Source organism: Sphaerodactylus townsendi, linkage group LG09 (genome assembly GCF_021028975.2).
Source record: "Sphaerodactylus townsendi isolate TG3544 linkage group LG09, MPM_Stown_v2.3, whole genome shotgun sequence".
Lineage (NCBI taxonomy): Eukaryota > Metazoa > Chordata > Lepidosauria > Squamata > Sphaerodactylidae > Sphaerodactylus > Sphaerodactylus townsendi.
In genome coordinates, this window is record NC_059433.1 from 90,035,975 (window position 1) to 90,053,266 (window position 17,292).

The 17,292-nt window shown below is 40.8% G+C and overlaps 1 protein-coding gene across 5 annotated transcripts in view; it reads left to right on the plus strand.

Moving 5' to 3' along the window:
• The window catches only part of RUNX1T1 (RUNX1 partner transcriptional co-repressor 1), a 154,536-nt gene that overhangs the window by 46,016 nt on the left and 91,228 nt on the right, over window positions 1-17,292 (plus strand). Inside the window, exon 1 of one of the 5 annotated variants that reach the window (XM_048507450.1) lies at window positions 4,969-5,079. The exons of the other annotated variants lie outside the window; for them this stretch is intronic. Within the exon in view, the coding sequence (XP_048363407.1) occupies window positions 5,073-5,079 (7 nt within the window). The 5' untranslated portion in view covers window positions 4,969-5,072. Of the gene's footprint in view, window positions 1-4,968; window positions 5,080-17,292 lie in introns of those variants that run through there. 5 annotated transcript variants of the gene reach the window in all.

Below are 17,292 nucleotides of genomic sequence, written 5' to 3' on the forward strand. Positions count from 1 at the left end.
CTGTATGGATTAGTATGGGCACTTATAGTCCCATATTTATGGTACCATTTCAGTTATTCTGTTTCATGTATATTTGTTTGAAATATCATAATTATTGTTAAATACTACTGAAGTTGTCCCAGTCTACATTATTCCTGTATTCAACTCATTCTCCAATTGGTAGTGAGAGCATCTTTTCCATCATTCTGTGTTTTGTTAGTTTGTAGTGGATTATATGATGGCCCTAATTGACTCCAGAATAAAAGCTAGCTCTTTATTTTGGGCTGGGTGACATGTTGCATAAATCTAGTCCAGGTTTATCCTAGAGCATATTCCAGATAGAGCTACAGCCAATTCTGGCTCCCTCTCAGCTATAGTTGTTTGATATATATGCTTGCAAACATGTTTGTCACATTCACACTTTATGTTTGAAGGGTACATTTGAATTTTAGGTGTTGCATCTAAACATAGTAATATATGAAAATGTCATGGATCTTACTCACCTATCCTTACTCACCAACTGACAAAGAAAAACTTTGCATTTTTCCTACTTCAGCTTTTAAAGCACTTGAATTAACAGTTTTTAAATCTCCATGTCACTCAGCTGTACATGATCTAAAATCTCACAATTAACTATTTTAAGAAACAGAATAAACCTTGCCAATAAGGAAGTGTGCACTGAAACCTCTTGACATTTTCTGGTGAGTGTGCGCGCGTGTATTTAACCGTATGTATTCAGAGCTGAAATCCCATATAATCTAATGGTGTTTCTGAGAAATAAAGACAACCCCTTTAAAATGTGAATATTGTCTCATTTTGCGACATGAAAGAAAATTACTTAAGTCTCTGATCTCTGCTGGAACATTGCTTTTTAAGTTTAGTAGAAGTATTTTAATGCAGGTGCTTACAGTACAGTTACCACATAGATTCTTTTTATTAAAAATGTGTAGCAGAGTGAATTTTCCAATTAATGTAAATTAAGATGCCACAGATATAGTACTAGAGAACTTCTTCAGGTTTTAAAAAAGTTACCAGGCGGAAATTAGTATACAAATGTGTTTGCCAGCTGTAAGGAGTTATTGTACATCTTCATGTGGTGATGCGCTTAGTATATATCTCATTGACAGTCTATTGAATAATGTTAGGAAAGCACCCAAAAGGAGACTTCCCCCCCAATTTTTTAAAAATAAAAAATAAAACTCTTAAGCTGCTCATGTATTAGGTAGGGTTGTCTTGTCAGTGGGTTTCCTTGTGAAAACACTAATAGCTTCCAGCTGGGTGGAAAATCAAATCTTTGGGGTCTGACAAAGTTAGCAGATCTGAATTTGAAAGCCCCGCTAATGCTTCTATTTTTATTTACCATTCACCCATGACAGATTATTTTCCAATATGTCAGCCTCATTTGGTGGCCAGTGGTCTGAGAATGAAGGTGGAACAAGCGAGTAGAGAAATCTGGACATTACTGAGTCCGCCCTTTCAAACTGGTGTGCCACTTTGTGGAATAGCCTTGCTTTAAGATGAGGGGGGTGTCCTAATGACCATTCATCAATGCTCGTTGCCTGATCATTGAGTGCCTTCTCATTCAGTTTATCAAGCCTTGCACATAAAAAAGTCAGAATAAGCATTATTCAGCTTTGTTAATGCCAAGAAGGAGTAAAATGCTCCATTTGAACCCATTTTGCCCTTGGTTTTTCACTTTGTTAATGCAGTCCTGCTTAAATGAGTGCCTTTATTGGGTCAGTTAGGATATCTGAAACTATTAATTGTCTTAAATTGAATAGCTGGTGGCAGGCCTGAACAGATGGGGTAGAAAACTATTTGGTTGGGTGTATTGCTTTCAATTAGGATCAATGAGGTTTCAGTGCCTTTGAATTAACTCACTTAATACTGGCTGTGTGAAGTCACTGTGTATCACAACAGTTTGCTAGAAGGAAGGCAGAGAAGTTGAGAAGGCCTGCAGAAAAGCTTTGAGTCAGTTTCTTCCTGTGCTTTCATTAACTATGTGTGCAGTTCAGAGGCCTTCTAGCCCCTGTTGGTAAGTCAGGTGTGAGCAACAGAAAAATGTGTACTTCAGAGCTATTGGCTGCTATTCTGGACACACACATTGTTTATTATGCTTTCTTGCCCCATTAATTTCAGTTCATATGATTGTGCACAGGGTTGCAGGCTGAATGCTGTGGCTTATGAGCACATTGTCCCCCTATGGGTAATGTGATGGAATAACAATATCCTTAGGTCCAAAATAAATTAATATTGCAACTGTTTTGGGGGGAAGGGAGGGGGGTGGAAGCATTGGAAGAGATGAAATATTATGTATGTGTTTCATACTGGATCATTTAACATTATTTTGTAAGTGTCTTGGATTACAGGATAATACTCTGGCTAAATATATGCAAAGAGAACAGCCTTCCATAAGATAGCCAGTGGCCTGTTGTGTTGTTTCTTATTTGCTAATTGCTAACCTTAGCGTCTATAAAACGTGACTGCTGCATGCAAAAAGACTCGGTTTGTGTGCATGTTGTGTGTCCGCTGTGCGGATCTGCTAGAGAACAGTGACATTTTCAGAACGGTTACGGTTTATTGCTTATCCCTGTTATATGTTTTGCCATCATTTTTTTAAAAAAAACTAAGTAGTACCAAAAAAAATTGTTACAATAATCTTTAAGTGACTGCATTAAAATATCTGGGAATATTTATTTGAGGAGGACTGCCAAAGGGGTTGCTGCTTGCCTCAGAGTATTAAATAAGGAGAGGAGGATAATGATTCCTGCAGCTGCCTGCTGAAGTGATCTCGGATGCACAGGCATTCTGTTAGACTCCCTTCTGTAAGTAGTCTTCTAGGTGGGAATCTCCAGGGATCCGTTTTTTGTTGACGTGGATCAATTTAAATGGCAATTACTGTAGTCAGATAACAGCTTAAAAAGCCTTTTTACACATAGAAAAGATGCATAATAACATGGCATATGGTGGTGTTCAATTTTCTGAGCCAGGGTTTGAGGATTTACAATGTACTGATATTAAGACCCACTTTTAAAATTGAATGTCATTCAATTTTATTAAAATGTGTTCCAGTTTTAGCCAAGGCTTTCCCCCCATTTTTAAAATGCTTTCTGCCCTCACTCGCATTGAAAGGTTGCTTTTATAACAGTGGAAATATAGTATCATTTTTTAAAATTCCCACTAAATACAGAATGAGGGGTTGGGAATCTCTCTTAAAGAATATATTGTATATTTTTTTCCTAAAGTTTTCTTGCTTTTTCTAAAGTTAGTCTGTGATATTTACAGTACTTTCTGAATTATAAATTGCTACTTCCCAAGAACATCAAAAGCTGTTATGTAAACCTAGTTACCATGGACCTCTGATGTAGATAAAGAAAATGTCAGAAACAGATATTATGGCACTATTAGGGCTAGTATGGAATAATTCTTGAGGGACATCTCACATTGGACAACAGGTAATAAACAGATTTTGATGGCTGCATAGAAAGTTAGTGGTTGTCTTTGGAAATGTCCGGGGGTTGTTTTCATTATGCACTGTTTGAGATAAATCAGTTTGTGTCTAAGCATGAAGACAAATTGTACTTTTGTAAAGGCTGGGTATTTGTAGCGCTTTATTGCCACAAGGAGAACGCCAACATGTAGAGAAGACAAAAAATGCGGAGTGAGGTTTGCAATTATTCCTTAAACGTGGAAGCGGGTAAAAGATGTTTTGTTTGTAGATTGCTACAAACGCATAGGCTTGAAATGTCATTGAACGTTCATGGATAGAGACAAAGAATGAAAGCAAATTCTGTAAAATTGTTTGTCTGCAAAGCTTTCCTCGCCACTTTAAATTGGAAGAGAGCTTGTGGGGAGAGGGGGGAGAAAAAGAGCATTTTGGTGTGCCTGGAATTTAGTGTGAGCCTAAATGTGCCGAAGAAGGTATGCGAGTCAGCCGAACGTTTCTACTATGAGGCAAAGGATGGTTTACAAAGGACTAGAGAGGGACTGCTGAGAGGAAAATAGCCAGCTTTAGATAAAGCACTGTAACAAAGACGTGTAGTTTTATGTATCATGGTGTCCATTAAAGCTTAATAGGGAAGAATGCATTGAACCTAGCCAGGCATATGTTATTCATGTGAAGGATAAACATCGAAGGGGAGTGCAGAAATCAGAAATCAGGAGGACATGATTGTTTAGCTTTTGAGAAAAGCTTTACAGGGAAGATTTTGTTTTCATCCCCCATGGATCACTATGCAAGGTAAAGGGAAGAGTAAGCTGCAAGTGTTTGGAGCATATCAATGCCGGAATCCCAGGGGAGTTAAAAGCATTGTAGTAAAATGAAAGTGGACTGCCTCTAAGTGTGTTCAATTTTATACATACCACTGAGAAGCTGACAAAAGGAATGATTTTGATACTCTGTTTGCTGTGATGAAATGACACATTGATAAACGCAAATTCTTTTTTCCCCTCTCGCTCCTTAAAAACGAAACACAAAACAAAACTTCCGTCCGCACGCGTTGTGAATTTCAAACCTTTGCGGCAGTTTGGTTTCCAGAGTTAAAATTTGTAGCTGTTAATTGGGGAGGGGGGGGGGGAAACCCTGGCTTTTTAATAGATGCTGCCTGCGGGAGAAAGGGTTAACTTTTAAAGAGGGCGAAAATGAATAATTCAGCGTTTGGCTTTATCACTCTACGTTTTACTGTCTATTCTTTTGGTCCTCTGGAACTTGCTGTGAAAGGTACGGTACGAGGAGTCAGCTGAGGGGTTGTGATAATTTGCACACACATCCCTGTCATTGTTCTGCCTGAAGAGACGGGGCTGGGTTCAAGGCCACATGTGCTCCTGTCATCATTCACATTTCTGCTCCAAGTGCAATTCAGAGTGTCAGCTCTCCATCTGTCTTTGCCTGGCAAATGCATGCGCCCAGCATCCTGCCTCCAGCTACACTGCCACAGCCAGTTAGAATGGCCTTCCTTGCTTCTCTGTGCTTCATTCCAGAACAGGAGGCGCAGAGTCCCAAATAAGCTTGCTTTTAAGAGAGAGAGCGAGAGAGAGAGCGCGAAAGAGACAGAGGCGCTTTTTTTTTTTGCAGTGGGTCTATTTGATTCAAGATGCCTGGTGAGTGCTCCCCCCCCCCCACCTTTTCTCCTTGATGGCAATGAGAAAGCACCGTCATTTTATAGTTTGACTACTCAGATAGCAAAAATACGATGCGTAGAAATTGGCATGTGCAAAGAACGGTTGTAGATGCTAATTGTGACATATGCATGGAGGAAGCTCTGTGTGCGTACGCGCGTGTGTGTGTGTGAAATTGCTCAATGCATAATGTATTACAGTGCTGAATGCTAAATGAAGAAGAGATAGTCCGTGCATGTGATTCTGTGAGGATACGAGAAGAAATATAGCTTCTCTCTATCTCTTATGATTGAGCTGTGCTGTGTATCTGGGAAGCATAGATTTATCAGGAGAGATGACTTGTGATCATGGGGAAAGCACAGGGAATGATCTCTTTGAAAAGCTGCTTGTGCTGGAGAAATGAAGTGAGAGGGAATACAACAAATTATTTCAGACTTTCACTTAAATTCACAGCCTTTGCTTGCTGGTGGCCAAGTATCTGAAATGTGTTTTCTTTTAAAATCTTTTGTATTTTTGCTGAATGGGTGAAAGTGGTAGGAGTGGAAATTTTAGCATGCCAGTTTTCTCCTGAAAATATTATGCTTGGATCTTGACCTCTTGCCTAATTGATAAATGACGCTGCCAGTGGAAATATTTCATCTTTACAAGGTAAATCAATGTAAGGCTTTATTGAGGGGAAAAAAGAATGTTTGAGAATCTTTTCTCGAATGAGGAAGATAGATGGGCTGGGGGGAGGGTAGTATGTTTTGGAAACTACAGGTATAGATAGGTTAGATCTGCAGAGAAGATTTAAAATTAAAATGAATGATTTTAATCAATTAAACAAAAACCAGGTACGGAGTGATCCCGCAGCAGACTGGGTTTTTTTGGATTATTTGTGTAGGAAAAAGGAAAAGAGGCTGATGGAGTATGTGCCCATCACAGATGGTGTTTTGAAACAGTATCTGCTAGTTTGCTGTGACTACAGTTGTATGTAGGTATTGCCAGTTGTTTGAAGAATGCTTTTCCTTTAGGATGTGCCTGCATGGTCATATTCCATCACTCGCACGTTTCTTGTCGCAATTGCAATCCTAGAATCAACAAAGTGGGACTGTGTGCTCAAAGTGCAAGGCTAAGAACATGTGTAGGTTGAAATATGGCAAATTAATTTCCACAGCTGACAGCCACAGACTAGGAAGGGTCAATTTAACCCTTCTCCTGTAAACAGCAATTTGTGTTTCACACATTTTGAAGGATGTAATCCTTATGTAGCAGTGGCTGTTATGATTCTTCACATTTACAGCACAAGTCTTTGCATACATTATGCATAGTAGGGACTATTATTTACTGTTTTGTTTTTCTAAAATTTGTATGCACCATATTTAAGAAACAGATAATCTCCAGATATTTTAAGAGGGAGATTTTGAAGACCTCACTTTCTTCTGAAGCTGTTAGCTCTCAAATTATTTAATCTATCCGCAGGTTAAATTGTCATGTATCGTTAATAAAAATGAAGCTACACGTATGCATATATACACTTATCAATGTAGTAGGACTTAATAATGACATAAATTTTTAATTGCCAACAGGCTCTTAGAGATGCAGCAGAAATGAAGTATAGTGAGGTTTCTTTCTTTCTCTCTCTCTTTTTGTCTCTTAATGTCAGCTCTGAGTGTTAGAAAACCGTGCACTTGGATACAGAGAATACACTAACAGCTGTGACTGGAAGCATGTGCCAGAATGGAGATACTTGAGCAGATCTGACACTTGGCTATTTTTGACACCCATCTGTACTATTTCCCCCCTCTCCTTTAGGATGCACAGCCTCTCAATCTGTTCACAGCATATTTCAGCCTTTTAATATTGTGGTGTTGGGATTTTTTTCCCCAAATGGGCATTATTAGCCATCTGGGGGAGATTTTGTATTTTAAAAATAAGCATATTATGTTCAGGAGATTAAAAGGATGTGTGTTTTTATGTAATCTGATATTATGTCCTTGCAGTTTTATCTGTGTGCACGTGCATACACACGCAAACATGCAAACATGCATTGTCTTTTAGGAAGAATCCGTCAGGCAATTCAAGCGCTTGAAATTCTTTGGAATTCTAGAAATAGATATAGTATTGGAAAATCTCCCCTCTGGCTTTGTGTGGCAAGAACACGCACATAAGGAATCAGTGTGTACTTGAAGACTGACAGCAAGTGTTGTTAAATGTGATTGGCCACAAAGGTTTGCTAAATCTGGAGATCTGCATCTGAGAAATTGTTAGAGTAGAATGGCAGTGGAGTGGGTGTTTCAAACAAAATGGAAGGTATAGCAGGATGAGGATTCCAAGCAAGAGAACTCTGAGGCCCAGGTGTCATTGAAACCTTGTGTCTGGTCTATATATACGATGGCAGATGGCTAGAGGGAGTTCAGAATGGTCCTCTAGGTTATTACACCTCACAGAAAACCAGTTTGTCAGGAAGGAGGCTTGTTGCCCAACTTTGTTTTTTGTTTTTTGTTTAATTGGTAGGTTTGGAATACACTATAGAAGCATACAAACATGACAGTCCCCAACCCGTAGTCTGAAGTGGAACAATCCAAATCAGATGTACCACTCTTGTGTTAAATAGGCTGTAGTTTTGCTGTGAACATTATTGTTGAATAAAACCCTCAGCAAATGGGTATACATCTTTATGAAAACTGTATTGCAGTAAGTTTTTTAAACAGGCCAACACAAGCTAACTTTTTGCTCGACGTATGTTTGCTCTGTGTGTGTGTGTGTGTTTTTTGGAGTTACACACCGACCAAGAACTTTTATCATATTTTCGAAGAGCAGATGTTTGCCTACAAAATGCTTTATTATTGCCTGTGGCAGTATTCAGGAAGGGCGGCCTTAAAAGGACAACCGCTGATCAGTCATTGTAGCCCAGAAATAATGCTGTTCTTTCAGAAGATGGCCAGTGTTAGGTCAGACCACCCCTTCTTTACGTCTGCTCGCCAGATGTAGCTGCAACTTTTTAAGTTCATGTTCCCCTGCCGCCGCCCCCCCCCCAAAAAAAAAGAAAAAGAAAAAAAGAAAAGGGTTTGTTTTCAGAATCTGGTTTTACTTAAGACAGCTCCATCCTGGAGTGCATTTCATAAATTGCCCACATATTTTTCTTAGCAGAGAACTTAACTGGCTGTAATTTTTAACACATGGCCACATCATGTGATATTTTCAAAACATTTGCACACAGCTTTGAGAAGGTCCCTGCAGTAATGATCCATCAGCTCACAGCCAGCCCATTTTTAACAGTGTATCTGCATTTTCCATTTAGCAGAACTATATATTATTATCTTACATTTTGGGTAGTAAAACATTGCATTGCTGATTGTAAAACATGAACTTTATTATCTGCTGAAAATTGATTTGGCATTTATAACCGTTGTGTACTGCAGAGGCTTTCTGGTTTTGACATTAGTACAAGCAAGTGATAATACATTTGAAGAAATTGAAGCACAGTTGCTAGGAACATACAATTGCAAGTTTTCAAGAAACTTGGGGTTGAGATGATCCATTTTTGTTAAGGGGGTGGTAGTTTAGTTTGTATACGCATATAAAAGCAGCAAACAGCCTCAAACACTCCATTAGCTTGATTCTGTTCTGTTTTAACTCACCGTTGCTATGCTGTTATTTCAAGACAACTTGGTGCTTTACAAAACAAGTTTTCTGCCAATTGTGGGAAGTATGTCCGGAAATATTTAAAGGTCTGCAAGCAACTAAGGCTGTTCCACTGTTTTGTTCATCATACTTAATTCCTTGTCAAACAGAGCAGTTCTGACAGTGAGTAAAAATCCTGATGAATACACTTGGCCTCTTAGATTCCAGGGAACATATGGGTAGTTTGATTTCCCCAAGTGTAAATATTTTTTTTCAAGAGAGATTTGACTCTACTCCTCACCTTGTATGCTTGTAATAATTCTGGAGTCACCCCATACAAATCTATTTTGAGTGTTTGGGGGCATGAAATGCATTCATGGAATGTGCCAAGCACATTCTAGAAGGGTGCCATTATTTCAGCCACTAGGCTTCCTAAACATGGGTATCTCTCACACCATTCTGATCCTTCATTTTACTAATGCACTGTTACTTTCCAGCTATGTTTGCCTTGTGCCGAGGGAGTTTTGAGCACCACATTGTGTATGAAGCCCCAATTTTGATTGAACTTTTTTGACATTGTCATGATATCAATAAAGATTGTGCTTCAAGACAGTGCCCATAGCATCCTCACAGCAAACTGAATGGTGGGGTTTATTGACTGTCAGGCCTGATTTACACAAGCATGTGCATCACATGATTTCTCTGTGCTTATGTAGTGGATACTTGATAACTGACATTAAACATATAAAGTTCCTCTGGAGAAGGATTGTGTTTATTGGACTGTGAGAAGTTATGGAAGTTCTGTCTCCAGTGTATCTTTGGTGTCTCTTTCATACTCGTAAGTCATGTGATGGTGCAACAAACAGTTTAAAGGTAGAAACTAAAACATTCAGAGACGTGTGTTGCATTATGTTAACATCTTCATTTTTTGTCCTTCTACCTTGCCCTTTGCACTCTTCTCTCATATACCAAGTAAATTACTGTAACGCAGTTATGATTAAATTAATTTAAACCACCTGTTCATCATGCACCTCATGCCTCAGTTGGGTTGTGGATAAACCTGTAATGTTTAATTTCCAGATCGACATTTATGAATCTAAGAGAATGGGCAGCCCAATCTGGGGGGCTGAAACACCCCCTGGAGGCAGGATGGGTCTACACAGCCAGATTTACCTTCCGTGGGGGACTTACCCCAGCATAGGGGAACATCTGCTGGAACATCTGCTCCCTGTGGGGCCATGGAGGGCATTCCCAGGGTGGAGCCGACCTCAGTCGGCTTCCACTTCCCATTCAGCTCCCTTGCATTGATAGAGCCACTCCTGGAGGTATGCCACATTTTCTGTGACATATCTACACTTTCCCCATGGAGAATTCTGGTAGACTTTTTGTTGTTGGTGGTGGTGGTTTTGGGGCTTGCTGCGCCACAGGAAAGCCCTTTGGATGGGGTGGAGTGGGGCCAGAGTGGCACCATCCCTGCCTGCCAGCCCAGTCCGGATTGGCCTATAATTCTTCCTTGTTTATGCAGCAGAACAGGGAAGGAAGTATAATATTTTTTCTTCCCCATCTAGTACAAGTTGTTGCAACAGTTCATACGCAGTATCATACTTTGACTTAAATTAGCTTTTTGTTTTGAGTATTTTAAAGCTTTGGAACCTGGACCAGACATGAAATATTGGAGGAAATAAGATGGTCCAAAGGTTACAAACCTATAGAAACCTTTCCTGTAGAAGCGTGAGTATGGGACTTGTGCAGGGAAACTTCCTCATAATGTCCAAAGTCAATATTCTAACATTCCAGGTTTTCATGTTTCTAGACTGATGAATGTGTTGGATAGTTGGATGAATGTGTTAGATTGTTGGATTGGAATTGTTATATTTTGCATGTATGACAAATTATGGACTAAAATCTTGAATGCCACCCTTATTTCATTAGAAATAACTGAAACAACTACAACAATACAACAGAACCAATCACATCATTACAAACACTGAGAAACCTAAAATAATATTCATAAAATGGTTTTCAGTCTAGACCAGGGGTAGGGAACCTGCGGCTCTCCAGATGTTCAGGAACTACAATTCCCATCAGCCCCTACCAGCATGGCCAATTGGCCATGCTGGTAGGGGCTGATGGGAATTGTAGTTCCTGAACATCTGGAGAGCCGCAGGTTCCCTACCCCTGGTCTAGACAGAGGCCACATAAAGCAGCTAAAAAAGATGAGAACCACTTAATAAAAATCATGGATAAAAGTGTTTTGACCTGAAAAAGAGCAAAGTTGGCCTAGAAACAGTGGTGGTGAACCTTTGGCACTCCAGATGTTATGGACTAAAATTCCCATCCGCCCCTGTCCTTCTACCTTGTCCTTTGCACTCTTCTCTCATATACCAAGTAAATTACTGTAACACAGTTATGATTAAATTAATTTAAACCATGCTGGCAGGGGCTGATGGGAATTGTAGTCCATAACATCTGGAGTGCCAAAGGCTCGCCACCACGGGCCTAGAAAGCTTCCAGGGGAAGATCATTCCACCACTAAAAGGAAGGACTGAAAAAATCCTGCCACAGAACTGAATCCTGTGCAAAATTTCTGCTTGTGTTAGAGCTCTTGTGCAAGTAGGAATACAAGAGAAAGACTGGTGGTAACTGTTTATAACTACGTCATACTTATTGTATGCGCACTTGGGCTGCCATTTCCACACCATCTTGTGTAATTTCTGGGCACTGTAATACATAAGGAAAAAAGACCCACCTTACTTCAGCCTGCTGGCATATAATTTTATTTTACAGTTTGTTGTTTGGTTTTTCCCCTCTATGCTGAAAGTTTTGGTATAAAGAATTTTATGCTAGTACATGTGTATATCACATAATATGCTGCAATTTTCTAAACTCTAAAAAACTCTAAATTTCTAAAAAAAGACTTTTAAAATGCTGACTGCTTGTTAGGCGGTGTGCAACATGTGTTTTGTTTAACACTCCCAGCAAGCAGTGTTACTATGCATGTAGTTATGAATGCTCATTTGATTTTTGTCCTCCTCGTTGTTTAGCATGCTGCAGTTTTGGTTTTGTAGACACAGCTTTTCCCATTCACAGCATTTAAAAGACTGGGTTGATTCTGAAGGCGCTCATTGCGCATGTTCTTCAAACTGATGAGTGGGATTCAGACTGAATGGGCAATATCTATGAATTCCTCCTTTCCACTCCACAGCTTGCTCACATCATTCCTTGGGGTCCTCTGTCCCCCAGGAGCACCATTTTGCAGAGATCAGTGGGTTGCAGTCTGGCAGCAGTAATGTTACAGCAGGAAAACACACTCCTTATCCAGCTAATCATCTCTGAAACAATCAAGATGGGAAATATTTCAAAATGGCTGCAGTAAATCACTGTGAGAACAAGAGTCTTGTGAGATCAGACTGGCCCTTCCTTGGACTCCAACAGTGCTGAGCAAAATGGAAGAATGGCTCAATGGTAACATTTATGCTTTGTGTATACAACATCCCCGGGTTCAGTTCTTGACATTTCCAATTAAAGGATCTCAGGTAGCAGGTGGTGGGAAATACGTTTCTCTGTTAGAGGCTCTGGAGAGCCATTGCCAGTCAGAATCAACAGTGAAATAACTCAAGTTTCATGTGTTAAGACTGTCTTGAGAAACACACAGTGTAATACCACTTCTCATTTATTATGGTTGAATCCCATCCCCATATGGATCATCTGCTCAAGGGGCCATTGGTATATTTTAGGTTAGGTAATTTGTGGTACAGTCCTGTGGAGAGTTACTCTGGTTAAAACTCTTTGATTTCAGTGGGTTTAGAATGGAATAACTCCACATAGAATTCCATTTTTATGTTCATAGAGTTAGATCCAAACTAAATTTCTGATTAGTTCAATTAAACATTCCTGCTTTCTCCTTCCCACAGTAACCCACTTGCCTCTCAAAAAATGCTGCTGCTGCAGGATAGGGAATCTTGAGGAACAACATGCTGGTGGTTTGCAGGAGGAAGGGATTCAGCCAACACCCCAATCCAAAGTTTGGGGGTAAATTGCGGGTCAGATGTGGCGTGAGCTCAGACTGGCATCTTTACCACCTCCGTCAGCATAAGGGGCTGCAAACAGCCTTCCTTTTTTCCATCTGTATCCCCCTCTTCCCTCAGCATTCCTTTTATGCCATCAATTATAGAGAAGATTGTTTAAATAGTGATTATTAGTCACCATCACATTTTAATTGTTTTAAATTCTGATATTATTGTCTTATATGTTGGAAGCTGCCCTGTGCCCACATTGGAGAACAGCAGCATACAAATTGAAAGACATAAAAATAAATAAATAAATTAAACATTGTGTGCAGATTGACCTGTAGGATTACCCCATCCCGTCCTAGGTGATTTGTTTGGGGGCCAATTGCAAGAAGAAGAGAAGTTTGGATTTGTGACCCACTTTTTTCAACCATAAGAAGTCTCAAAGCTGTTACAAACTCCTCCTCTTCCTCCCCCACCACAGACACCTTGTGAGGTAGGTGTGGTTTGAGAGTTCAGAGAGAACTATGACTAGCCCAAGGTCACCCAGTATACATTATGTGTCGAAGTGGGAAAGCAAACCTGATTCTCCAGATTAGAGTCTGCCTGATGGTTGCTCCTCTCCCTCAGGCCCTGCTGGTTGCCAAGTCAGACAATCCTAGGCTGTACATAAAAAGCGCACCCAGACTCACCCAGGTCGCCTTTGCAGCAGGGACGGATGGAGCTGCTGCTCTCCTTCCCCTTATGCCTTGGAGGGTGGTCATGTGACGGTTGGAACCGTCATGTGACAAGGGAGCCGGGCAGGCTATATAAGCCGGTGCCTGGCTTGGCTCGGCCTCTTCACGAGGCTGTGAGCAAGCAGATCCACACTCCCTCCCTAAGTGATGTGGCAGTGTTATATATGTTATTTAATGTTATGCTTTTTGTCGCAATCTGGGCAGTTTTTGGGGGCATAGCGGCACATCCTTGTCGGGTAGGCAGGCTTGCATGCCAGACCTTCCTGTGGTGGGGGCCTCAATAAGAGGTCTGGGGGTAGTGGCTGGCTTGTCGGTGCAGGCCTGGAGGTCATGTTTCGAGCTCGCTACCCCCAGCAGTAGGGGGTGTCACAAAATGGGTATGCGCCCAAGTGGCACCTAGTAATCTCCTGTCCCGATCCCCATGGGGGACGGTGCCGGGTTCAGTGTTTCGCTGCCCGAAGGGCCAGGGGTCAGTCGTGGGGCTGACCGTGACCAGGTTCAGTGGTACGCTGCCTGGTGGCCAGGATGTGTTCCATTTATGCTTGCCCAGCTTCCTACAGTTATTGTTATTAATAAACCGGGCTGCGGCCATGTCTGTTCCAACAAATAAGAGTTATCTTGTCATTACTGGGCAAAGCGAAGTCCGCACATCTGCACACAATTGTACGTCAGCAATGGCAAGGACAGAGTTTGTTCCTGGGCACCTGCGTTATTTTCACCCCTGATACATTGTATACAAAGGGCCACAGTGTGAGTACAGCTCTTTTGTATTAGATGGATTCAGTTTCTTAGCCTCCACGCTGTTCAGAAAAGTTCATTAGGCTTGGGTGTGTGTGTATAAATTTTGCTTCAGTAACTCCAAATAGGTGATGAAATGCAAGTGAGTTATGTAACAAGAAGGATCCTAGGAAGGAAGTCATGGTTTCATGATTGAAGAGGTTTGAGCAAGTTTCTATTTTAAAATATATGCCGTTTTTAATGTTTTTTTCATCTCCCCCCAATTTCTGTCACATTCTTTTGTGCTTGTTGACTTGCTATATTAGCATGTAACTATTCAGGATGAGTCTTGGCCATATCAGTTCAGTGTTGCTTGAAAACACACAATTCTGGTAATTTCAAGAGATAAAATTGCTTACCTAATCATTAAGAGCATGAAGTAAAAGCATGATGTGCCCCAGCTAAAATCCTCAGCCACAGACTTAGTCAGTGGCCCTAGAAACTCTTCTCTTTTAATTTCAGCTTCCTGTCCTCAGTATGGGAATGAGAACATTTGCTTACTTTACAGGGATACTGTAAAAACTGTAAGAAAATGATAATAATCCATAAATATTTAATCTTGTTATTTCTTTACCTTGGGTTTACCTGAGGCACCCTCTTAAGGTAGCTGTTTTTCTGTTGAGTGAGACAGGAGAAGAGAAGGGCAACCTAAGTGAGGGGTTGTCATCAGAGCTGAGCTATGGCAACCCTGTGGGGTTTTTAAGACAAGCGACATTCAGAGGTGGTTTGCCATTGGCTGACTCTCTGTCATGACCCTAGTATTCCTTGGTTGTGTCTTTCTCAAATACTAAGGTCAGCCCTGATTCCAAGATCCAATGAGATTGGACTAGCCTTGGCTATCCAGGCCAGGCCAGGTTTATATTAAGATCTAAAATATGAAAACTTCTCAGAACGAGATTCCTAGAATTAGCACAATTATTGAAATCTAATGCCAGAATTTTGCTCGTATACTGATGTACAGATTCTTCTGTGATGATTGTTTCTTGCAGTTACCCATACTTCCCTGCTTTAGGAACTTTTTTTGTGTGTGGTCTGAATGCTTAGCAGTCCAAACTTTTCAGATGCATCCTAGGCCAATACGTTTATCACATATCCCATTCTCACATCTGCAATGTGCAGAATCTCTAAAAATTGCTTTCTGCTCATGTGATGCTGCTAGACTGAAAATGTGTGCTAATATTTTATTTCTGGACTAAGGATGCTGTTATTGTCATTCTTTCACTAGGTTAAAGCCCTGATTCTGGACCAAGTTTTAGGGGAATTTTTTTTCTCACTTTTTGAATCTCCAGCAAGGTTTAATAGTTTGTCAAAATAATTTAGCATTTTTACTCAGTAAAGTGTTTTTGCTGTCCTGCCACTATAGGTGTACAATATGTACTCAGATGGATGACCCAGTGGGGATTCTCCTTCTGAAACAAAAGGCTTGCTAAATCAGAATCAAAGTGTGTTTTTGTCAGTATGATCAGGAACTGTTTTAACTATAACTTTTACATCTTGCAAGTCTCATGTGTGCTTACTTGTTTTACTTGCCACACCAGTTAGCAGTCACCCTCACTGCTGTAATTTGACTAAGGCACATGCAGATTTAGTTCTGCAAAAGAAACTTAAACTGGCCTTTTTGCTAATCATACTAATTCAAACTGAATCATGTTTTATTGGATTGTGATGTCACAGATTATAAACTGATTAAAGTAGACAATTAACAAGGCAAAAAGCATGGAAAACTTTACTTTTTACCCTTCATTACAAGTATGAATAAATAAGGAATGTGAGGGACTGTTCCATTTTTTTTATAAATCATATGAAGATCACAGTACATCTGGAGAATAGTAATTATGGATTAATATTCATTCTTCAGTTTGAATTATTTGCATTGAGTAATGGTTTTTCTTAGTAAAAAAAAGATTGCCCAACTTTAGTGAACTGCAGTGGTTTAAATCTTTTCTAGCTGACCTTGTTCAAGGGAAGTTAGTTGGTCATGTGAACTAGCAATGTGAACTAGCAATGTTTCTTGCAAAGTGCTACAAGGTTCTGTATTCACCCCATTTTTAAAATATAAATGAGAAATATTTAAAAAAGCTCATCAATAGCTTTATGTCTAAGCTACTAGAACAGTGGTGGCGAAACGATGGCACGGTTGCCAGAGGTGGCACTCAGAGCCCTCTCTGTGGGCACCCGCAAACAGAGTTGCCCCCACCCCCCACACATCTAGGCTGGCCTGGGCCGCTGGGCTTGATTATTAGCATCAAACCTGAAACCTAGTGTTGGGGAAGCAGTGTAGGTAACCCTGTTAAGCGCTGTTAAACCCCACTGATTTTCATGCGAAAAACTAAAGTGTGATCCTTTACCTGGGAGTAAGCTCGGTTGCTGGCAATGGGGCTTGCTTCTGAGTAAACCCTCCTAGGGTTGTGATTCACCCGTTGAAAGAGTTGCACGGTTGCTTCAAAGCAAAGCCACCGACGACCACCAAGCTTACTCCCGAGTAACGCGCGCCTCTGAGCCAACCGTTTTTTCTAAATGAAAACCTCAGTATTCAGTTTAAATTGCCATGTTGGCACTTTGCAATAAATAAGTGGGTTTTGGGTTGCAGTTTGGGCACTTGGTCTCAAAAAGGTTCACTATCACTGCACTAGAAGTTGCTGTTTTAGGCCAGTGTCTGGTAGCTGTGATATAGTGTCTGGTAGCTGTGATATAGTGGCTGAGGAGGAACAGGTTGCAGTGGAATCCAGACATATTTGATGCTAATTGATGGATGGCTTCATCCACGGACCGGGTGGCTAGCCATGCCACCCCACTGCTCCAAGGAGGCTTCCCAGTGGCTCCAACACTGAGAAGCCGTATTGCCCCACACCTGCCTTACACTGTCAGCTGAGATCCTGCAAGTCGGGACTCTCAGCCACCATCATAACGTGGTGACGGGCTGGGAAGAAGCTGACTAATTTTGGCTCATTCCCCTGGCAGGTCCCTGGTCCACCCTTTCTATGCTGGTAGCGGTGACAGCCCTATGACACTGACACAGCATCCAGCACTGGGGGTGGGCAGTGGCACCTTCACAGTGGCAAGAT